This window comes from Coenobita brevimanus, chromosome 5 (genome assembly GCF_032717465.1).
Source record: "Coenobita brevimanus isolate Jiangsu-jjx chromosome 5, ASM3271746v2, whole genome shotgun sequence".
NCBI classification, from domain to species: Eukaryota; Metazoa; Arthropoda; class Malacostraca; order Decapoda; family Coenobitidae; genus Coenobita; species Coenobita brevimanus.
In genome coordinates, this window is record NC_136958.1 from 22900331 (window position 1) to 22923792 (window position 23462).

The following is a 23462-nucleotide window of genomic DNA, read 5'->3' on the forward strand; positions in this document are numbered from 1 at the left end:
GTAAGGAGAGTGAGAAGGAGGAAGAGAATGAAGAGATGGAGAGAAAAAAGAAAAGGAAGGGAGACAGGCTTACGATTGTAGGCAATAAGAAAAAGAGGAAACGAAAGGAGGCTTCATATATGCCTATCCAGCAGTATTTCTCTTCCTTCTCAGTTAAAAGGTCACCCTTATGGTACGGTAATTACAACTCAAAAAAACTTATCATGTTTGCAAATTTAGCTTTATAGCATACAATATATTTTCGACGTGCAATAATGTATGACGTTAAGTTTGTTTGGAAACTTTTTTTCTCCGGCTATTCGAGAACACAGACCTGTACACCTAAGCACCCCTAAAGTAGGTTGACTTCCATCTGCAAGGAATATGCCACTGTTGCAGCAGTAATACCATACTGTGGATGCATGAAATTCAGTGAGCCTTATCAGTTATAATGGAATCAGATTCAACGGTTAGTAGTTAAAACGATCCCTCCATCTGGCTACGCTTGGCAATCACCTGATTTGGAAGAAGTTAGGGTCGATGCACTATATTAATCATACAGAACAACTATTAGTACTTTTCTCTCATCTCAGCGTATTGTCCTGACGATTTTCATGCTTACCAGCAAAGAGAGATATTTCCAGATTTTATAATATAATTTGATTGATCAAGTAATCAGTGGGGTGTGTGCTAAGTTATATTCTTATGCTATGTAGAAGCAAAAAGGAAGAGTTGAATGTGCCGGAACTTGTAATAAATGTTTTTGCAATGAATCTTGTTTGGGCAGAATTAATATAGATAGTTATACTGTATACTGATATTAACTCTCTAAATATTTGTGATTAGGGCTTGTGTTTTTTTTTTTTCTCCTTCCAAAAGTGAAAGTCAGACTGTAATAAGTGGATGCCATATGCGTATATTTTAAGGAGTTATTCTAAGTTGATAATTACAAGATTTTTTTTTATGCGTTCGCCTGTGGGAATAGACTTAACAACCCGTTCCTTGAGGACCAGCAGTTTTCCTTCGCACCTCACCTCCAATTGTCACCACTGGCTCGAACACCCACCGTCCACATTCGATACATGCTAGGGCTGTTTCAAACAGGGTTGGTGTATTGGTATTACGGGAGTGTTTTTACGACATGCCGGCTTGTCTTAGATCAGTAAAATCTGCTTTAACTAAATTCAAATAATTTAACTGTTCCCTGCCGCAACCGGAATTTGATCATGAGTCCATTGAGACTGCTGGCCACCTCTCGGTCGACACGGTAGTAATGTACATTATATTTATTCCAAAATCATCTATCTATATACCTAGGTTGCATCTCCCAAAGAAAGGGGGGTAGCCGAGACAGAAGGACACACTCCCAATTTATTCATCCACACACACACACACACACACACACACACACACACACACACACACACACACACACACACACACACACACTTACTCGTACCTTAGCTCAAAGGGGAGAATTGACAGATGTTCACAGCATCACACTACATGAGGGTCAACTGCGCAGTACAATTAGCGACATCGACAGCAGGGTGTGACAATATAGCTGGTTTATCCCTGCCACATCATAATGGACCCATCCCCTTATCTTCAACTGACCTAATCAGCTGATCAGACCAAATGCGGGAGAATATCCTCTCGGGGCTACGTTATTATTTATTCAACCACAATTTCACCTCTGTCCTTCCCCATCACTTATAACCAGTCCTCCTTGTTCTACAGACATCCCTCTCTCATCTAACGGTCTCTTCACATTGTCCTTCTATCCTATTTGTGGTCTTCCTCTCAGCCTTACACCTCACACATCAGATCCAGTTATCTTTTTCATTATTCACTCTTCATCCATTCTCTCCATATGCCCAAACCATCGCAGCACTCTTTGTTCAACTCCATCAACCATCTCCCGCATAACTCCAGTTCTCCTTCGCACTTCATCATTTCTCATGTGATCCGTATGTGTCACTCGACACATACTCTTCAGACCCCTCATCTCCATTACATTGAAACTCTTCCTCTCTGCTACACCCACATTCCATGTTTCAGCCCCATACAACACAGTCGGTACCACTACACTTTCATACAGCCTTCTCTTTACATCCATTCTAAGCAAACGACATCTAAACACTTTCTTCATTCCTCCCGGCCCCTATCGTACTCCATTAATTCTAAACTTCATCTGCACATCTATTCTTCCATCCACAGCAACGTGCGACCGTAAATACTTATATCACTCTAGCTCTTCAAGCAACTCACCAATCAAAACTACATTCATCCTCCTACCATCTACCAACCTCGGATACTTCATCACTTTACTCTTATTCTCATTTACTCTCACTTTGCTCCTTTCATACACCTTTCCAAACTCCTCTACCAGCTGTCTCAATCTCTCCTCCGAATCAGCCACCATTGCAGTATCATCCACAAACAGCAGCTGATTCAGATTCCACTCTCAACCATCAACATTCACCAGGCTCAAACATCCACCTAACACTCTCGCATTCATCTCCCATACAAAACCATCCCTATAAATATTAAACAACCAAGGCGACATCACACATCCCTGTTGCAGCTCCACTCTCACGGGAAAACAATCACGCACAGTATTTCCCACTCTTACACATGCTCAACTATTTACATAAAAACTTTTCATTCCTTTTAACAACCTGCCATCAAGTCCATACAACCTCAAAAGTCCATAAAACCTCTCTATCATTTCTGTAATAGGCTTTCTTTAAATCCATGAAAGCCCAAAACACATCCTTACCTTTCACCAAATACTTTTCACTCACCTACCGCACAGCAAACACCTGACCCACGCATCCCCTCCCACTCCAAAAGCCACACTGCTCATCACGAATTAATCCCTCTGTACCCTGTCTAACTCTCTTAATTAACACTAACTTACACCTTACCTACAACACTCAACGGTCTTGTATCCTTGAAACTAGTACATTCATACTTGTCACCCTTACCTTTATACACCAGAAACACACATGCACTTACCCAGTCAATCGGCACCATACCGCACTCAAAACGCATATTCAGCTATCTTGCTAACTACTCAATAGTAGTCAGTCCAGCACATTTCAGACATTCCACAGCACACCCATCCATACTTGCACCTTTCCCCACTTTCATCTCCATTGCTGCCTCCTGCACTTCCTCCATCGTGATCAAAAACTATTCAAATCTCCCAACACATTTATTCCTTGCCCCCTTCCATTTGCCACAAGCTCAGCCTCTTTTTCATTCTCTGCATTTAACAATCTTTCAAAATACTGTGCCCATCTCTTCTTTACTGCATTCATCTCATTGAACGTACTTCCACCCTCTGCTTTTTTTCGCTCTTCCTTCCCAGACTCCCCCCTTCGCACTCTCCTCATCTCCTTTCAAAACATTTTTCTCTTCTGTTGAAAAATTTCAGTCAACCGCCTATCCCACTACTCATCTGCTGCCACTTAGAGCATCACGCACAGCCCTTCTCACCCTATTCCTCTTTTCCTTATACCTCTCATATGACACCCCATCCTTCCTATGCAGTTACACTTCATATGCCCGTCTCTTCTCAGCTTCAGCCGTACGTACTTCCTCGCACCAACAATCACTTCCCTTTCTTACACCACAACCCAATCGTCCCACACCACACACCTTTTCCGCATATCCCACCACAGAACTCTTAAACAACCGTCATCCCTATTCCACACCGTCATTTTCCTGATCTTTCACTGTGTTGCACTCATATTTCAACTTCTGATACTCTATCATTTTTTCTCTTTTATCCAATTGGCTGACTTTCAATGCCTCCTTGCCACACCCAACTCTAGCAGCTCTCGCCTACCTCATACCTACTCCCAACTTTCCCTCCAACAGGTAAGGGTCAGACATACCTCCACCCTTCCCTCTCAAAACTTGCACATCCAGCAATCTTCCTCTCACATTCCTGGACACAACCATATAGTCCATCAGTGCTCTAACACCAACCCTTGCGCCCTCCTGTCTCACCCACATATACTTATAAATATCTCTCTTCTCAAACAAGGAATTTCTAATTGCCATCTCTCGCTCAGCACACATCCCTATCATGCTGTCCCCATTATCATTTCTTCCAGGCACACCATGCATACCAACTACATCTTCAGCTGCTGCATTTCTTACTCTAGCATTCAGATCTCCCATCATTACCACAATCACATTGTTCAATAACTAGGAATTCAAAAATTGCCTGGAAAATTTCGCCACTACTGTCACCCAAACAGTAAGAGAGTCTTTCACTTAAACGGGTACGTTGACGACAGTAGTAAGTGCTGCAGAACTTGAATAGAGCTGAAATGAACCCAACAATTGTCGCCAAGCCATCACGCATGTCAAGTTTTAACTCTCAAGCAAGTCTACTGAAAACTGAATCCCAGGTTTATACTGTTGCGTTTAAGTCATCAAGAACTTGAAAATGTATCATGCACTTCACACTATACAATGTTTACTTCCTAACACCTCTTTGAAGTGAGAATTTGATTATCTGTTTTAGTAACACAAAACTAGTGTTACTTACTCATTTACCTTGTTAAAGTACGAACACAGTGATATATGACTATTAGAGTTCAATCAATTCTCTGAGGGTCGAGACAAATCTAATGAGCCATTCCAGCTAACGTCATATGACTTCACTGAGCTGAGAGTGAGTCACAGGACTTGAGTGAGTTAATCCTGATGATCAGTTGTAAAGAAAGACGTACAACAATATCTCCCTCCTAAGGTAAACTTCCCCATGTGGTGTCCTGAGAGCATCGAGTTGCCTTCCGGCACCTTCTGTGAGCCTCTGCCTAAGACGGGACAGACATTCCACTTTACCAACGGCCAGGGTCTCATGTACGAGGCTGAGGAAGTGAGGAGGTGCATCAAGGAAGGTGAGTTGCCACAGACAGTCATTAATTATCACCTTCGTTATTTTAAATATCTGATATTCGGTAGGCTTCATTTATTTATTTATTTTAGCCGTCTCTAAAATATTTTATTTCGCCGAGGAGAGAGTTTTCGATCTGGAAGAATTAGATGCAACCTTCATTAGCCTATGAATTACTAAAGGTCTTTCCTAAAGTAAATAAAATATTCTGGAACTGCAAAAATAATCAATATAAAGACTTCACCTGATTCGAGGGGTTAACTCAGGACGTGTTTTTAAGCCTGAGCTCCTGAAGGTGCAAACAAGACCATAAATCTCACCGTTTTTCATAAGTCGTGTAACTGGTATGTACATGGTCTTTCTGGAGTAGAATAAAGATTTAACTAGAACAAATACTATTAGAGCGTTCGCCTTTTTGGCCCGGCACCGCCGGGTACCTTTGCTAGTATATAAATATATATCATCATCATCATCAGCAGCAGCAGCAGCCATTACAAGTCCACTGCTGAACAAAGGCCTCCCCCAACCTTCTCCACGAATTCCTTGACTTAGCCAATCTTTGCCACGTTTTCCCCTGCAAATTTCTCTCTCTCATCTCTCCACCTCCTGCCTGGCCTTTTTCTGCTACGCTTACAATCTCTTGGTGTCAGTCAGTCAACCTCTAGCTCCATCGGTTATCCAGTATTCTTGCTACATGGCCTGCCCACCTTCATTTCTGTTCTTTTATAACTTCTATAATATCTTTGATTTTAGTCTGCTCTCTCACCCAAGTTGATCTTTTCCTGTCTCTTAAAACTGTTCCCAACATTGACCTTTCCACTGCTCTCTGAGAACGGATTAATTTATTTTCCATCAATTGTGTCAGTTTCCAGGTCTCACGACCATACGTCATAGCTGGAATTATACATTCGTTATATACTTTTCGTTTCATACAAACTGGCAAGCTACTGTTCATAATATCTCTATGTTTACCGAAAGGTTTCCATCCAATTATAATGCGTTTTTTTATTTCGCTATCATGATCTTTCGTTAAATTTAGTATTTATCCCAAGTGATTGTACTACTCGACTTCTTCAAGAATTTCTCCGCTTATTCTGATTACGCTGTTTGGTGTTTGTGGCTTAAACATTAGTTTTACTCCTGTTCATCTTTAGCCCTACTTTGAGACTTTCTCTGATCAGGTCATTTAACATTTCTTGCAATGCCGCCGCTGTTTCTGAGATTAGGGCACTGTCATCTGCAAATCTTAAATGGTTTAGCTTTTCTCCATCTATGTTGACTCCTTTGTTTTCCCAGTCTAGCTTTCTGAAAATACTTTCTATGCATGCTGTAAATAATTTTGGTGTAATTGTATCTCCCTCATACACGCCCTTCTCAATCTTAATTTTCTCTGAGTTCTGGTGTAATTTAACTGTAGCAGTTCCCTTTTTATATATGTTTTCGGCATTTTTACAATGTTCTTATTCACTCCTTGTTCTCGCAGTGAATTTATAATTGCTATATTCTCCACTGAGTTGAAAGCCTTTTCGTAATCAACAAAACCTAAGCACAGTGGTTTATTATATTCTGTACTTTTCTCACTTAGCTGATACATTGTGTGAAGATTATCAATAGTCGAATACCCGCTTTGGAATCCTGCCTGTTGACGAGGTTGGTTTTCCTCCTCAAAATGTGTAGGTTTTCTGTTCGTAAGGACTGATAATACGCTAATAGGTTGAGAGTTACTGAGATCTTTTGAGTCACCTTATTTGAAAAGTAAAATAACTATTGCATTACACCATGTTTTGGGAATTTTCTTCTTTTTTATACATTGAATAAATAAGTCAGGAAACCTATTTTGTACTTCTACTCCTGCATCCAACAGTAAATCTACTACTATTCCATCTTCTCCCGGAGCTTTCCCTCTTTTCATATTTTTAAGAAAAAAATTTACTTCGTCTGGTTATTTCACTTGTGTCAGCTGAAAAGTTAGCTACTGGTACTACGGTCTTTGATGCTTACAGTTCTTTGTAAAATTCTTCAACTCTTCAAAATCTTATCTCTGCATTTAATGACTTCACAGTTTTTTGTCTTTCAGTGATGTAATTTGTTGCTTTCCTAGTGCCATTTTACTTCGGACCTGTGTCAGACTTTTTCCATTTTTGATGGTTTCTTTGATCTGATCCATTTTTCTCTTTCTTTTTTCTTCTCTTTGTCTTTTGTTGATAAGCTTATTTAATTCCGATCGTTCTATTTCATCTTTCTTTGTTTTTACTTTCATTTCCTTTTTTTTTTTTTTTTTTTCCATAACTCGTGTTTTTTTCTGAATACTTCTTGGCTTTGGTTGTATTAGGTTTTCCTACTACCTCCACTGGTTCTCTTAGCACTTTTGTTAGTCTGTCATTCAGGTCATCGATGTCACACTCAGCATGAAACGTTGCTTTGTTTTCGTTTACTTTTATTGGGCATATCTTTTTATCTTTAATCATCTTTCTTTCACTTCTCAAATTGAATCTGGCTGTGCAACCCACCATTCTATGGTCACTTCCGATATTTACCTTATTGATAACTGACATTTGTGATCGTGTTATTCTTATCTGCTATAATGAAGTCGATTTCATTATTTGTTTCTCCATTTGGGCTTCTCCAGGTCCACTTTCTCCCTGTTCTTTTGTGGAAGAATGTGTTCATCATTCTCATGTTAAACATTTCAGCAGAATTTACAAGCATTTCTCCTCTTTCATTCCTTTCTCCCACTCCAAATTTTCCCATACATGCTTGTCCATTTTTCGACTTCCCAACTTTTGCATTGAAGTCTCCCATGAGTATAGTATATGTGGTCTTTTCTACTTCCATAGTCTGGGAGATGTCATCATAAAATGTTTCTATTTCTTCATCTCAGCTCTGAGAAGTTGGTGCATATATTTGTATTACTTTCAGGGTATATTTTGTGCACTGTCTAATTACCACCAGTGCTTTTCTGTCAGAAACGTTGCTGAATTTAACAATGTTGTCTGCAATTAGAAATCCTGCACCACTAATTCCTTCGTTTTGCCTTCCTCTGTAGTAAGAGTGGTGGGTGCTGTCTTCGAGCTGAATTACTTTACTGTTCTGTGGGGTTTCACTGAAACCTACAATATCCCAACTAAAGTTTTTCAGTTCAGTCATTAAGTTATCAAGTTTATAATCTTGTGCGAGGCTTCTTACTTTGTACACATAGGTCTTCATGGATTTCAGATTGTTCAATATCCCAGTCTCTAACTTGCCAACACAGTGCGTCTCTCTCTCTCTCTCTCTCTCTCTCTCTCTCTCTCTCTCTCTCTCTCTCTCTATTTATATATATATATATATATATATATATATATATATATATCTATATATATCTATATATCTATATATATCTATATATGCTCGTATATTTTACCCTTCTTGCATGTGCTTTGGTTAGCAGTATCACCTCCATCGGTTGTCTGACAAGTATAGATATCCTAAACAGACGCAAGGCCATATGGGCAAATCCTAAACTGAAGGGCCTTATTTGGCTCTAGTAGAGTGAAACTCCTTAAGTGGGAAAGTCCTTCGAGAAAAAAAATGAAGCACCATATGGAACTTCACTAGAGTGACGTATGGTGCATATGATAATCCTTAGGGTGTGACTGACTAATTTGGCCCCTAGTCTACTGTACACCTAAAAAGTTCATTGTCACTCTGAACTCCTCTGGCGATTTAAATGTGAATTCATGTACAAGAAACATATAACGAACAGGATCAATGAATAATACTATGCAGGCTACAGAATACTTAATGTAGTTTAACAGGATTGAAGGCACTAATACTACAAAGACGTAAGAAATAATTAGAGGTTGAGGTCGGATTACGAGTGTAATTTAGCTAAAGCAATGACGGTGTTTCGGTAGTGTTGTGTGGCTGTTGTGATGTTACATATGTAGTGGTAATAGTGGTGCCTCTTTAAAGGTGGCTGTTTGGTGGCGGTGTATGTGTGATGGTAATGGTAGCATCTGTGTAATTTTGGTGTTTGGGGTATGTGTGTTGGTGATGGTTGAGTTTGAAAAGTTGTGTCCGTGTGGTGATTGTGGTGCTGTATTATGATATTTGGTTGGTGATGATAGTTCTGAGCATGTGGCGGTGATAGTGGCGTATGTGGGGTGACAGTGGTGATATACAGTATGCTTGGTGATATAGATGGTCTGTATGTAGTTTTGTCTGTGTGGCAGTGAGGGCGTATTTGGTTGATAATGAAACTGGTATATGGCTGGTGTTGACGTGAGTGTTTGTGTGGCTGTAATGGTGGTATGTGGGTGGTGGTGAACATGCCTATGTGGTGTTGATGGAGGGGTAATATTGTGGCTGATATATCCCATTGGATCCCGGAGTTGCTGGGCGAGGCATTGCACTGGGAGAGTACTAAGCGTACCGCCCTGCGCCTATCGGCTCATAGTCGCGAGGCTCATAGGTCCCTACCCGGGGGTTCCCTACTTTATTAAGGATTTAAAATTCCCAGTTCTGTCCAGTACTGTGGACACTGGGCTCCAATGGGTTAAAGAAACTGATAGATTTGCCAGTCATTAAACCATTGGATCCCGGAGTTGCTGGGCGAGGCATTGCACTGGGAGGGTACTAAGCTGACCGCCCTCCGACTATCGGCTCATAGTCGCAAGGCTCATAGGTCCCTAGCGGGGGGTTCCCTACTTTATTAAGGAGTGAAAATTCCCAGTTCTGTCCAATACTGTGGACAGTGGGCTCCAATGGGATTTGGGGGATGGTGATGCTGGGATACATGTGGTGGTGATGGAGTTGTCAATATGGTGGTGATGGTGATAGATGGGTGATGGTGGTGGTATTTGGGTGGTAAGGGTGATAGATGGGTGGTGGTGATGATGTATGGTTTGTGGTGGTGATATATGGGTGGTGGTAATTGTGATGCCTAAGTGCTGGTTGTCCGTGTGGTAGTGATTGTAATATATGGGATGCGGTGTTTGTTGTGGTGGTTTGTTGTGGCAGGTGATGATGGCAATGAAAGCTGGTTCGTTAATGGCTGTGTATTGGTGGTGTTTTTATCGAACCCAACGTAATGGTAATCGGGTCGTGTGGGTGAGGTAGTGGTGGAGGTGTCTATAGGGTAGTGAGAGCGGGATCTTGGTGCGAGATAAGTCATTATGTAGAAATATCCGATGTTACCCAATATGTAAATGGCCAGCACATCTTACACTTACGGTCATTAGCTTAACTGTCAGAAACTCTGTGTCGAGAGCCAGTGACCTCTTCGTCAAATAAATATAATCTTTTTTAATTATTTCACCTTGGCCTAAAAATGACATCTCTATTTTCAGTGGAGAGAAAGACTGACAAATGAGGAAGTGAAGGAACATTGTGGTGTGGATGTGGACGTGATGAAAAGTGTTAGGAGAAATACACTGAAGTGGTTTGGATATATGGAGAGGATGGAGAGCGAAAGAGGGAAGAGGAGAGTGTATGTAAGTGAGATGGAGGTTGGTAGAGGGGAGGGGAGGCCAAAGATGAGATGGAGGGATGGAGAGGGGTGTGAGCTTGGAGCAGGGCAGCGAAATGGCGGGGGAAAAGGCGACATGGAGACGATTTGCTTGTGGCCACCCCTTACAGGATTAAGGCGTCTGGCAATAGATAGATAGACAGCTGTTTTCAATGACGAGTCGAAACAGTAAATTGTTATGGAAAGTATCTACAGCACAGCCTTTTCTTTATGTCCCACCGAGTACTTGTAACATACTAAAATAGTACAAAAAATTAGGCCAAGCTAAGGTGAAAGAATTACAGCATATTTCAAGCTGGTTGTAAGAATTGTATCTGGCATGATTACTTTGTACTTTAAGCATACGGGCATGGGTTGATAACTTTCTCTCTGCAGGTCTGTTGGAGAGTCCTGGAATGCCACACTCAGATACACTCACCATAGCCGAGATCATGGAGCAGATTCGCAAGCAAGTGGGCACAGAGTACCCACAGGACCATTAGAGGCTTCTTTACTGGCTGGCACCTCCACCCACCCCTTCACACACACAGGCTGCACCTGCGGATAAATATTGTGTGTTCAGATACAGTTGAGATTCTTTCTTACCTGGTGCCACACGTCTTAGTGAATGCAATCCCCCCCCCCCTATCCATACCCGTTTTCGCCAAAATCTCATATCCTCATATCAAAATCAATTCCACCGTGAAAGAAATATAAACTGATTAATAAAATTATTTAAATAAACAAAAGCAAAATACATAAAGGAAGGAGAGGTCACTGAACATTATGTAAAGTGAAGCAGAATGTATTCTCTTCTTTATATTTTAGATATTCTATACTACAAGTTTACAAAGAAATAAGAATTGTATTCAAGTATACACTATAAAACATCCTTATGTGAAATGCTATTTTGGAGTATGAAAGATAATATCTGTATATTTAATCACTTAAAATTAACTACTACATTTACGGTAAATGAAATAAATGTATCACATTTGATCAGAAGAATCTGAAGGAATACAAAGAATGTTGCAGAAGAAAGATATTAATGGAAAAATAATATATACAAATTGAACACAATGTGGTTTTATGAGAGATGATACACTTGAAAGGTTATCTGTTTCACTACGATAACATCTATTAAATATCACTGTTGGGAATACACTTGGCTTTCATCGACTCATTAAACACGGGGTCATTCCAAAGTTAAATTCGTCAGGGAAAAGCAAGCATGAGAAAATCGTACTGGTGGGATTTAAAAACTTGGGTGGTAGAAAATGGATAATAAAATTGTTTGGGGTACTGGAAGTTTTTTTTAGACTTATTATTGATTAAAGTTTGATCCTCCTGGCTTTCACTGAAACAACGTGATGTTGGATTTCATCATATTAAAGCTGATGAAAAATCGCACTGTTAATGCTAAGAGATGAACAGCAAATCACTGAATTTGCCTTGTGGTACGGTGGACATCGGGTAGATGATTATGAGGTTTAGCTTGAAAAAATAAATCATTTCTGCTCCAGCCAAAGTAACTGGAAGGGCGATCCTTGAGGTGACTCAGAAGTTGAGACGTGTCTTTGTAAGATGCTTTTCGTGGGTAATGTCAGCAGCCACAGTGCTGCCATACGGGTAGATGGCACTTCAAGCATATTTCACAATTTCTATAACAAGTCCCGTACACCATGCAGATTTGACTGCTCTCCACATCTTGTAGTGCTGCTAAAGATTTGCAGTTGCTTTACAGAAACGAACAGTGAGCTGGAGAGTTTCTTCAAAATCTTCAAACCTATTTCTCACTCCCCCATTAGTCTTCAGTTTGTCATGAAGTACAGGTATAGCAACAGTCACCACCATGTTACAGAGTCTCATCTTCAGACTTTAGAATGAATCACTGATGGGCTCATCGAGGAACTCACATGTGAAGTACCTCTTTGTGTACTTCAGCCTCTTTTGCAGGAAAACAGCCTCCACATTTATTTGTTCACATCTGTTCTTGGCTGAAGCTTGTCAGGTCATAAGATCTGTTGTTATGTACTGTATAATAAGATGGGAGCTCTTTTAGTCTTCCTTAGAAGATTAACAGGTACATAAGTGCATTACGAGACACTGCATCATCTTGCAGACTTGCTGAAAAGCTTAGTAGATCATAACACATTGCAGTGGAGACTAAAAATCGGTCTGACCTATTTTCCTTTACCAAAATCTTTCCCTAAGTCTTGATCAGGAGATCGACGGTTGTCCCATCATTTCTTTGAGTACATGTCTCATCGAAGCTGTTTGGTATCTTAATTGCTGAATACTTTTTTATCCTGCTCCTCTTCCATGACTCTGACTGTATTGTAATTTTAAAGCTAAGTTGACATGATTCTTCAGGCCAATTTTTGCAGGGTTGCCACTCGAAAACCCGTGGAGAAGGGGAAAAATAGATGAAACACTTCCGATAGGGAATGACCTCAAGATTACGCCTAATGAAATCAGAGTTTTCTATGTCCATTAGTAATTTTAACAGCTCAAAATGTGAAAAGTACGGAGAATGCGTTTTTTTGGCCGCTGCTAGGTGGAGAGCAGTTGCCTGGCAGACACAACTAGCTTCATAGGCTGGTCATTGTGTCCAGGTTTGGTCAGAATCGGTCAATTCTAAAGAGTAGAAGTGCCTGCTACAATTAAACAAGAAAGAAGGAATAGAAGAAATGTGGTAGGTCTCCATATTATAATTGCAAATCATACTAGATAGATAGATAAATAGATAGATAGAGAGACAGATAGAAGCAGGAAGTCAAATGATGAGAAGGTGTTGTGTCTGCGAGAATCGAGCAGTGCTAAGCATGCTTACACACTCTTAACACTGAGGAAAGCTGACGACAGCGGCCAGTAAGGAGATGATGCAGTTAGCTGTCAGCAGTCCTCTCGTGAACAAAGATCTAGTCCACCCCTGCTATACCAGAATTTAGGAAAGAGAGCTCAGACGGAGATTAGCCACCGAACAGGCTAGACAGAAGGAGACAAGCGACCCTAGAGAGAGGTCGAGACGGAGATTAGCCTTAGAACAGAGAGAGAGAGAGAGATAGCGAGACAGGGAGGTAGCTACCCAGGACTTATACTATTATACCTGTTTAATATTTCCAAGACAAATAAAAATAGTCCCATACTATTCTTTACCTCTCCCGTCACTACATGACATCTGGTGGGGAAACTACTACAAGATATAAAAGCCGCTCGACCACAAGTCTAAAATATACTTCTCTACAAGTAACTACAAAGTCTTTATGACAGAAAGACTACAAGAAAGAAAGAAAACGCGACCAACAATAAGGGCAGCCTGGAGCTGGACAACTACATTGCAAGATATATATATGTTGCACAAAGTATATGTAAAACCTTTGTAGAAATAGAAACTTGATATTGGCAGAGGAAGAAGACTAGGGAGAAAAAAAAACTGAAAATGCAAAATGGAGAGAAATTGCATGCTAAAAGGAAGAACGTGAAGGAGAGGTTGTCACTACATGACATCTGGTGGGGAAACTACTACAAGATATAAAAGCCGCTCGACCACAAGTCTAAAATATACGCCTCTACAAGCAAATACAAAGTCGCTGCTTTATGATACAAAGTCTTTATGACATTTGGTAGCAGCGAACGTATACGAACCTCGTCTACGAATCAACATTAAATTCCTACAGAATATCAAGATTGACAACAACCAACAATATCAGCTCCTGCCCCCTCCGTCTCCCAGATCATTACGCTGATGCAGAGGTCAAGAGATCACTCGACGCCTTGCAAGTAGCTTAACGACAAACCAGCAAATCTGCGGACATCGTCTCCGAATTAAAAGCAAATTTCTACAAAAGCAACCGAGACTACAAGATTAGCTTCAGTTCTACATTGAATCCTACAATCAACTACAGCCATCTACAATCAACTACAGCCATCTACAATCAACTACAATTAACAACTCTACGTCGTCTGTATAATCTTCTACACGCACCTACAAGTAGCGGCAGTCTTCATCCCACAACGAGTAAATCACTAGAGAAAGGACCAAGAATACATCAAGAAAGAAAGAAAACAAACAAACAAACAAACAAACAAACAAACGAAGAGTGAGAGACGACTCACAACTCATAACCACCACTCCCTCCCGCCTGCTGACCCAGAGGTCAGGACGACGAAGCAAACACCAAGTCCATATTCACAACTCATCTTACTCACTCGTCTTCACTCAAGTTACTCATCGCTACTCATTCACTCACCACAGCTACCAGTGTGGGAAGTTGAGGTCATCATGCGTGCTTGCTGAACAGACGCCACGTCAGTCAACACACCACCTGCACCGCCACTCACACCATTCCCACCACGGTAAAATTAGTGAGTTACATAGTTACTTCATTTATACAATACACAGTGATAGACAATAAGCTTCTGCACAAACATATAAAACGTGCTGTATAGTTACAGCTTAAATACACATACTTACTTCAGTTATCTGCATAACTCAATCACTAAATAATCACCAACAATAAATATTCTACACTGTATATATTCATTCATTTATTATAACATTTATTTACTACCAACGAGTGTTACCATTTATACCTACGTAAAATACGTGTTTCATACATACAACTATACATTAATTATATCTACAAAGTAATAAAGAAAATATACAATCACAGTTACTCAGTGAGCAATTAAAAGAACTGTATTAAACATTTATTAATTAAAGCTACCTAGTGGAAACAGACAAATTAAGTTACAAGGTAACCTAGAGAAGAAAAAAAAAATGGCCAACACAAATGCCGTTAGCAAGAGTGAACATCTTCAACACAATCGTGAAGACAATGATTTCCACACAGTGCTGACACACATATTACTCACGATAGGTACAGGTGAACAACAAGTCAGTGTGTATAGTTAATACTGTATATAGTGTATATATTTTTTTATATAAAATAACAAAATATGGGACTATATAATATCATTTTCAGTAGTATCTGTGCAATATAAACTAAACTTTAAAAAAGTATCTCAAGGAAATTAGTCAGGAATTATGCAACCATGAACAACATGGAAAAAAGCGTACACAAGCAAAGAGAAACAAACTATGGAAAATCAATACATACAAAAAAAAAAAAAAAAAGAAAAGGAAAGGAAAGAAAGAAAGAAAAGTAAGAAGGAAAAAAGAGAAATAAAGTAAGATCACATAACAAACAAATGAAAATAAGTGTAAATGTTACTATATATGCCAAAATACCACATAAACTACAAACAAAAAAGCAAATTGTTGTCTCCACATACAAGTGGCACGAAACATCATCACTATCATCGACCGCAGCATATGTTAGGACTGCAGTTATTACAATTATGTTACTCCATATTATAATTATGTACTTACAAACGATATGTAACAATTATGTAACGACAAACGATTGCATTATGTTACACTAACTACAATTATGTAACTACAAACGATATGTAACAATTATGTAACGACAAACGATTGCATTATGTTACACTAACTACAATTATGTAACTACAAACAATATGTAACAATTATGTAACGACAAACGATTGCATTATGTTACATTAACTACAATTATATAACTACAAACAATATGTAACAATTATGTAATGACAAACGATTGCATTATGTTACACTAATTACAATTATGTACCTACAAACAATATGTAACAATTATGTAACGACAAACGATTGCATTATGTTACACTAACTACAATTATGTACCTGCAAACGATATGTAACAATTATGTAACGACAAAACAGTTGCATTAACAAGATGTAACTTTTATGTAACTTTAACTACAATTATAAGGCCAAGACACATATGTAATAGTTGCATTAACAAAATGTAACTACAATTATAAGGCCAACACAATTATGTAGTACCACAATGTTAGTACAATATTATAAGTCATACAATTATAGCACAATTCTGTATTACCAGTATCATCATACAAGTTAGGTGAATCACTATTTACTATATTATATGTATACAATATTCATACAATTTACTTTTACAGTATTATGTATTTCACTTAATTAGCTTATAAGTTCATTATAATGTGTATGTAGTATGTATCAATATGTTATAACTATTAAATGTCGATGGTACGCCATTTTTGCGCGGCTGAGCAATGTGGTAGGTCTCCATATTATAATTGCAAATCATACTAGATAGATAGATAAATAGATAGATAGAGAGACAGATAGAAGCAGGAAGTCAAATGATGAGAAGGTGTTGTGTCTGCGAGAATCGAGCAGTGCTAAGCATGCTTACACACTCTTAACACTGAGGAAAGCTGACGACAGCGGCCAGTAAGGAGATGATGCAGTTAGCTGTCAGCAGTCCTCTCGTGAACAAAGATCTAGTCCACCCCTGCTATACCAGAATTTAGGAAAGAGAGCTCAGACGGAGATTAGCCACCGAACAGGCTAGACAGAAGGAGACAAGCGACCCTAGAGAGAGGTCGAGACGGAGATTAGCCTTAGAACAGAGAGAGAGAGAGAGATAGCGAGACAGGAGGTAGCTACCCAGGACTTATACTATTATACCTGTTTAATATTTCCAAGACAAATAAAAATAGTCCCATACTATTCTTTACCTCTCCCGTCACTACATGACATCTGGTGGGGAAACTACTACAAGATATAAAAGCCGCTCGACCACAAGTCTAAAATATACTTCTCTACAAGTAACTACAAAGTCTTTATGACAGAAAGACTACAAGAAAGAAAGAAAACGCGACCAACAATAAGGGCAGCCTGGAGCTGGACAACTACATTGCAAGATATATATATGTTGCACAAAGTATATGTAAAACCTTTGTAGAAATAGAAACTTGATATTGGCAGAGGAAGAAGACTAGGGAGAAAAAAAAACTGAAAATGCAAAATGGAGAGAAATTGCATGCTAAAAGGAAGAACGTGAAGGAGAGGTTGCCACGAAGAGGAAGTGAGGGAGAAGAAAATATGTTGAAACGAGGTAAGAGTGATGGGCTGAGAGAGAGAGAGAGAGAGAGAGAGAGAGAGAGAGAGAGAAAGGTTCGAGAAAGATCTCTTAACAAAATCGGAGGAACGAAAAGGAACGTGTAAAAGAAAAAATGTGGTTCGCCTAGTCATTCTCGATGTCAACATTGACCTCTTCTGCTCGATGACGTTTATAGTTATTCTGGCCCCACATGACTTGGTTCAGCTTAGTACAGGGCCTCGTTGTAAGGACCCAAGGGGTCATTGAAGGCTATATTTAACACCTCCAGACCGAAAAGTTTGTCCATCTATCTATCTATTTATCTATCTAAATGTCTGGCTTTCTGCCTGTTTTTGTATGTCTGTATGTCTATCTATCTATCTATCTATCTATCTATTTATCTATCTACCTATCCATCTGTCTATTTATCTATGTCTCTTTATTTATAAATATTTTGCCTTAATCCCATAAGGGATGGCCACAAACAAATTGCCTCCATGTCCTTCTGTTCCTTGCCATTTGACTGACCTTCTACCAGTTCCTCCTCTCTACCCCACCCATTTATCTCTCCACCCAACCCTTCCATCACGTCCATGGTCTGTCCTTAGGCAAATAAAATCGCCTAGAAAGTAAGAATAAAGTTAGTAGCACGTCATCTTAGTGAAAGAATTTATAACACGTCCGCATGTGTCATGTCACATCACGTAATTTCCATATGAGTATATTGTTGCCTGGAGATAATACAAACAAGGAAGAGGAGGAGATAACTGAGACGAGGAGGGAGAGAAAAAGTGAAGAGAAGAAATGGTAAGAAAGAAAATATTAAAGAAAAGAAAGTGGGATAGAAAGTTTGAAGGAGAGGGGGTGAGAGGGACTGAGCGAGAAGGAAAAAGTGTGGAGGAGGGGAAGCACGTGTGAGGGAGACGAAGAAATGTGTTACAGGAAGGAGACAAAACACACACACACACACACACACACACACACACACACACACACACACACACACACACACACACACACACACACACACACACACACACACACAGAAACGATACAGTCAGACTTGTAACAGATGTTTGCAGTGCTGTATGCCTGAAGCCTCAAAGGGATCGTATATTGCAGACTGGTATTAAGATATTACTCTAAGGCGATAAATTGCAGGATTGGTGTCTGTGGGTGTGTGGGTGTGAGTAATGTGGAGAAGTTGTGGAAAGTGGAGTGTGTGAGTGGGTGTGGATGTTTAGATGTGGGTATAGGTAAGGGTAATAGGGAGGATTGTGTGGAAATTAGAGTGTGTGTGATTGGGTGTGGGTGTGGGATAAGGTGGGTTTAGCATGTTCATAATATATGAAAGCTTGAGTGTGTTGGTGTGGTGTGAGGTTGGGATGTGAATGATGGGATGTGGTTGAGGTTATGGGTGTGGGGTTAGGTGTGATGTGAGCTGTGGATGTGGATGATAGAGTAGGCTGTTTGGCTGGATGGGTGTGGTGGTATGAGTGTAGGTGTGGGTGTAGTATGTGGACAATAAGCAGGTTTGGGTGGATGGTGAAGTGTAGGTGTTGGTGTGGGTGTGGGGTGTGATGAGGATTGATGTAGATAATAGAGTATGTTGTGTGGACGAGTGAATAAGGTAGTGTGTGGGTGTGGGGTGAGGATGGGATGGGGTGTGGGTGAATGTGGATAATAGGGTATGTTGTGTAGGTGAGTTGGTGAGTGGTGGTGTGGGTGAGAGGGTGGGTGTCCTGGTGTGGGTGATTGGGTAGGTGTGCTGGTGTGGGTGATTGGGTGGGTGTGCTGGTGTGGGAAAGTGAGTGGGTGTGGTGGTGTTGGTGAGTAGGTGGGTGTGGTGGTGTAGGTGAGTGGGTGGTTGGGAAAGTGTAGGTGGGTGTGGTGGTTGGGGTGAGTGGGTGGGTGTGATGGTATGGGAGAGTGGGTGGGTGTAGTTGTGTGATTCAGTGGGTGGGTTTGGTGGTGTGGGTGTGTGGGTGGGTGTGGTGGTTCGGGTGAGTGGGTGGGTGTGGTGGTGTGGGTGAGTGGGTGGGTGATGTGATGGTGTGGGTGAATGGGTAGATGTTATCGTGTGGAAGGGTGGATGGGTGTAGTGGTGTGGATATGAGGTTGAGTTCATTTTTTCTTTTATCCCTCTCAAACAGTTTCATGGATCTATGAAGGTCATGCAACGGACGAAAGCCCTTGCTTTATTGGTCATTATTATTTTGCATTTTAGGGTCTATAATCCACTTGTACTTCACATGCATACCAGTGTATTGCCTAGTTTATACATACATGTAAACACAAATATTGTAACCATACTGTATACTCGTAACGTATATAGCATGCATCTACACACCCACCCACCCACCCACACACACACACACACACACACACACACACTCATTAATATATATATATATATATATATATATATATATATATATATATATATATATATATATATATATATATCCATCCATCATCCAATCCAGGAGCGTAGGAGCCCGGGGCTAGGCAGTTGGTCCTGATATTTAAGTTGAGTGACCAACCTCACTCATCCCTGAGTGACATTACGTGAGCAATAAACCCCAACCACCCCTTGGATATAAACCTTCACCGGCTCAATCCGATTGGAGCGCAATAATTACCCATTAAACCACCAGGCCAAAATTTGGTTATATGGTTACCACCCAGCGTAGTAAATGGTTTCCTGGTGTACAGGAAACCATTTAGCTTGTCACTCATTGTAGAGTCACCCACAGGCAGAAGGAAGAGGAATCAATGAAGGAATGAAAGACAGAAGAAGATGCAAGGAAAGAAGGATGGAGGAGAGGACAGGGCAGACACACACGAGCAGCGCTATATTGAGTGAGTGGATGGTGAGCGCCCCCACCTACCACAATATATATATATATATTAGAGAGAGAGAGAGACAGAGACAGATATATATATATATATATATATATATATATATATATATATATATATATATATATATATTGAGTGAGTGGATGGTGAGCGTCCCCACCTACCACAAATATATATATATATATATATATATATATATATATATATATAGATATAGATATAGATATATATTGATAGATAGATAGATAGATATAGATATAGATATACTGTAGATATAAATATAGATAGATAGAAAGATAGATCGATAAATATATATATATATATATATATATATATATATATATATACTGTATTACATACACACACACACACACACACACACACACACACACACACACACACACACACACTAACAGGGGTACCCGGCGTTGCCCGGGCATAAAAGGCGAACACTTAAGTCCTACATATTCTAGTTCAGTTTTATTTTCTATTCCAGAAGGACCATGTACCTCTTATGCTTTTGAAGAGGGATTATAAGAGGTCCAGGAACTTTTTATTTTAGCTCTCGCAGACTAACGCACAGTATACTGTATGTGCGCACTTATTTTTATCATTACCCGTGACCCCAAATGGCCTCCGACTTGCAGCCTCATTTTTGACCAGGAAACGGACAGGACCTCCAGTTCGGGAATAGGCTATGTGGGGTTGACCTCCGAGGTCAGTGGGGTTGACCTCCGAGGTCATTTGAGGTCACCGATTGCAGGTATATATATATATATAACAGAACTCTTGCAGACAACATTATTAAATTCAGCAGTGTATCTGACAGAGCAGCATTTGTTGTCATTAGACTATGCAAAAAATATACCCTGAGAAGAATGCAAGTATATGCACCAAGTGCTCAAAGCCCAGATGAAGAAATACAAACATCCTATGATGACATCTCCCAGATTTTGGAAGAAGAAAAGACAACATATACTATAATCATGGGAGACTTCAATGCACAAGTTGGGAAATTAAAAAATGGACAAGCATGTATGGGAAAATTTGGAACAGGAGAAAGGAATGAAAAAGGAGAAATGCTTGTAAATTTTGCTGAAATGTTTAAAATGAGAATAATAAACACATTCCTTCACTAAAGAACAGGGAGAGTGTGGACCTGGAGAAGCCCAAATGGAGAAACAAAGAATGAAATCGACTTCGGTATCGCAGATAAGAATAACACGATTGTAACTTGCAATACTTTGGTAATAGAAACTCCGTGTACAAACAGCTAGATAAGGAGGTTATTACAAGCTCACAGTAAAATAGTCTGCCTTTCTCGGCTGCCTGATATCAACTGATGCAATAACGCCGTTTTCAGGCGTGGGAAAGCATGCTGACCTAGCAAATTTAGTGGGGGCATGCATGCACTGGGGGGGGGGACATATATACATCGGGGGTAGACATATTGTGGAGGGGGTACACTACTCCCCCGGGTAGCTGAAATGGTGTCTCCTGACACCGGGAGTTAAATGGTGTTTGATTATAGTAGGAAGGCAGGACCGGGAGGTTTGTACAAGGGATAAGTATGATACAGGGGCAGGAGGGGAGACATGGCCATGTTGAGGGGAGGGAATTAGAAAGATATATACATATAAGATATACAAGGATTAAGACATAATGGGAATTATACAATAATAGTTTGATACATGATAAACAAGGAGTAGATATGAGAGTTCTATTGTTGTTCTTCCTTCAATTTTTTTTTTTGTGTGTGTATTGTTTGTAGGATACACTGGCACTCAGTAATGCATTAAAGAAATACCTTCATTTTCTAGTAGGCAGAGTTCTGTTCACAGGTTGGTTAATTGTTAGATGGCAATGGTAGTCACTGAACGTGACGGCACTAAGTACGTGGAGTTTCTACGTCGTGTGTAGGGCGTACTATGCCTGTAGCGACTCTGATTTCCTGGAGACATATTGTGGAGGGGGTACACGATCACTAATGTTACAGTTATCAACAAAGTAAATATCTGAAGTGACCATAGAATGGTGGGTTGCACAGCCAGATTCAATGTCAGAAGTGAAAGAAAGAAGATGATTAAAGATAAAAAGATATGCCCAATAAAAGTAAACGAAAACAAAGCAGCCTTTCAGTTGGAAATAAGGAACAGATTTCACGCTCTAAGTATGCTGAGTGTGACATCGATGAGCTGAATGACAGACTAACAAAAGTGTTAAGGGAAGCAGTGGAGGTAGTAGGAAAACCTAATACAACCAAAGCCTAGATATATTCAGAAAAGATACTCGAGCTTATGAAAAAACGAAAGGAAATGAAAGTAAAAACAAAGAAAGACGAAATAGAACGAATAGAATTTAATAAGCTTATCAACAAAAGACAAATAGAAGAAAAAAGAAAGAGAAACATGGATCAGATCAAAGAAACCATCCAAAAATGGAAAAAGTCTGAAACAGGTCCGAAGTAAAATGACACTAAGAAAGCAATAAATTACATCACTGAAAGACAAAAACAGCGAAGTCATCAAATGCAGAGATAAGATTTTGAAGAGAGTTGAAGAATATTACAAAGAACTGTATGTATCAAAGACAGTGGTACCAATAGCTAACTTTTCAGTTGACACAAGTGAAATACCTGAGGTAACACCAGACGAAGTTAATATTTCTCTTAAAAATATGAAAAGAGGGAAGGCTCCGGGAGAAGATGGAATAATAACATATTCACTGTTGGATGCAGGAGTAGTAGTACAAAATAGGCTTGCTCACTTATTTACCCACTGTATAAAACTGAAGAAAATTCTCAAAGCATGGTGTAATGCAATAGTCATTTTACTCTACAAAAAAGGTGACTCAAAAGATCTTAGTAACTACCGACCCATTAGCTTATTATCAGTTATTTACAAACTCTTCAATAAAGTCTTTATAAACAGAATAACAGCAATTTTGGAGAAGAACCAACCTCGTGAACAGGCAGGATTCCGAAGCGGGTATCCAACCACTGATCATCTACATACAATGGATCAGCTAATTGAGAAAACTACAGAATATAATAAACCATTGTGCATAGGTTTTGTTGACTACGAAAAGGCTTTTCATTCAGTGGAGCACATAGCGATTATAATATGCGAGAACAAGGAGAGGATGAGAACATTGTAAAACTGCTCGAAAACATATATAAAGAGGGAACTGCTACAGTTAAAATACATAACGACTCGGAAAAAATTAA

The 23462-nt window shown here is 39.7% G+C and overlaps 1 protein-coding gene across 1 annotated transcript in view; it reads left to right on the forward strand.

Moving 5' to 3' along the window:
* LOC145398469 (trans-1,2-dihydrobenzene-1,2-diol dehydrogenase-like) overlaps nucleotides 1-10888 on the forward strand; it is an 88806-nt gene extending 77918 nt beyond the window's left edge. The window contains exons 7-8 of the mRNA XM_080271349.1: nucleotides 4751-4901; nucleotides 10782-10888. Of these exons, the coding sequence (XP_080127475.1) occupies nucleotides 4751-4901; nucleotides 10782-10888 (258 nt within the window). The remainder of the gene's footprint in view (nucleotides 1-4750; nucleotides 4902-10781) is intronic.
* The last annotated feature ends 12574 nt before the right edge of the window (nucleotides 10889-23462 follow it).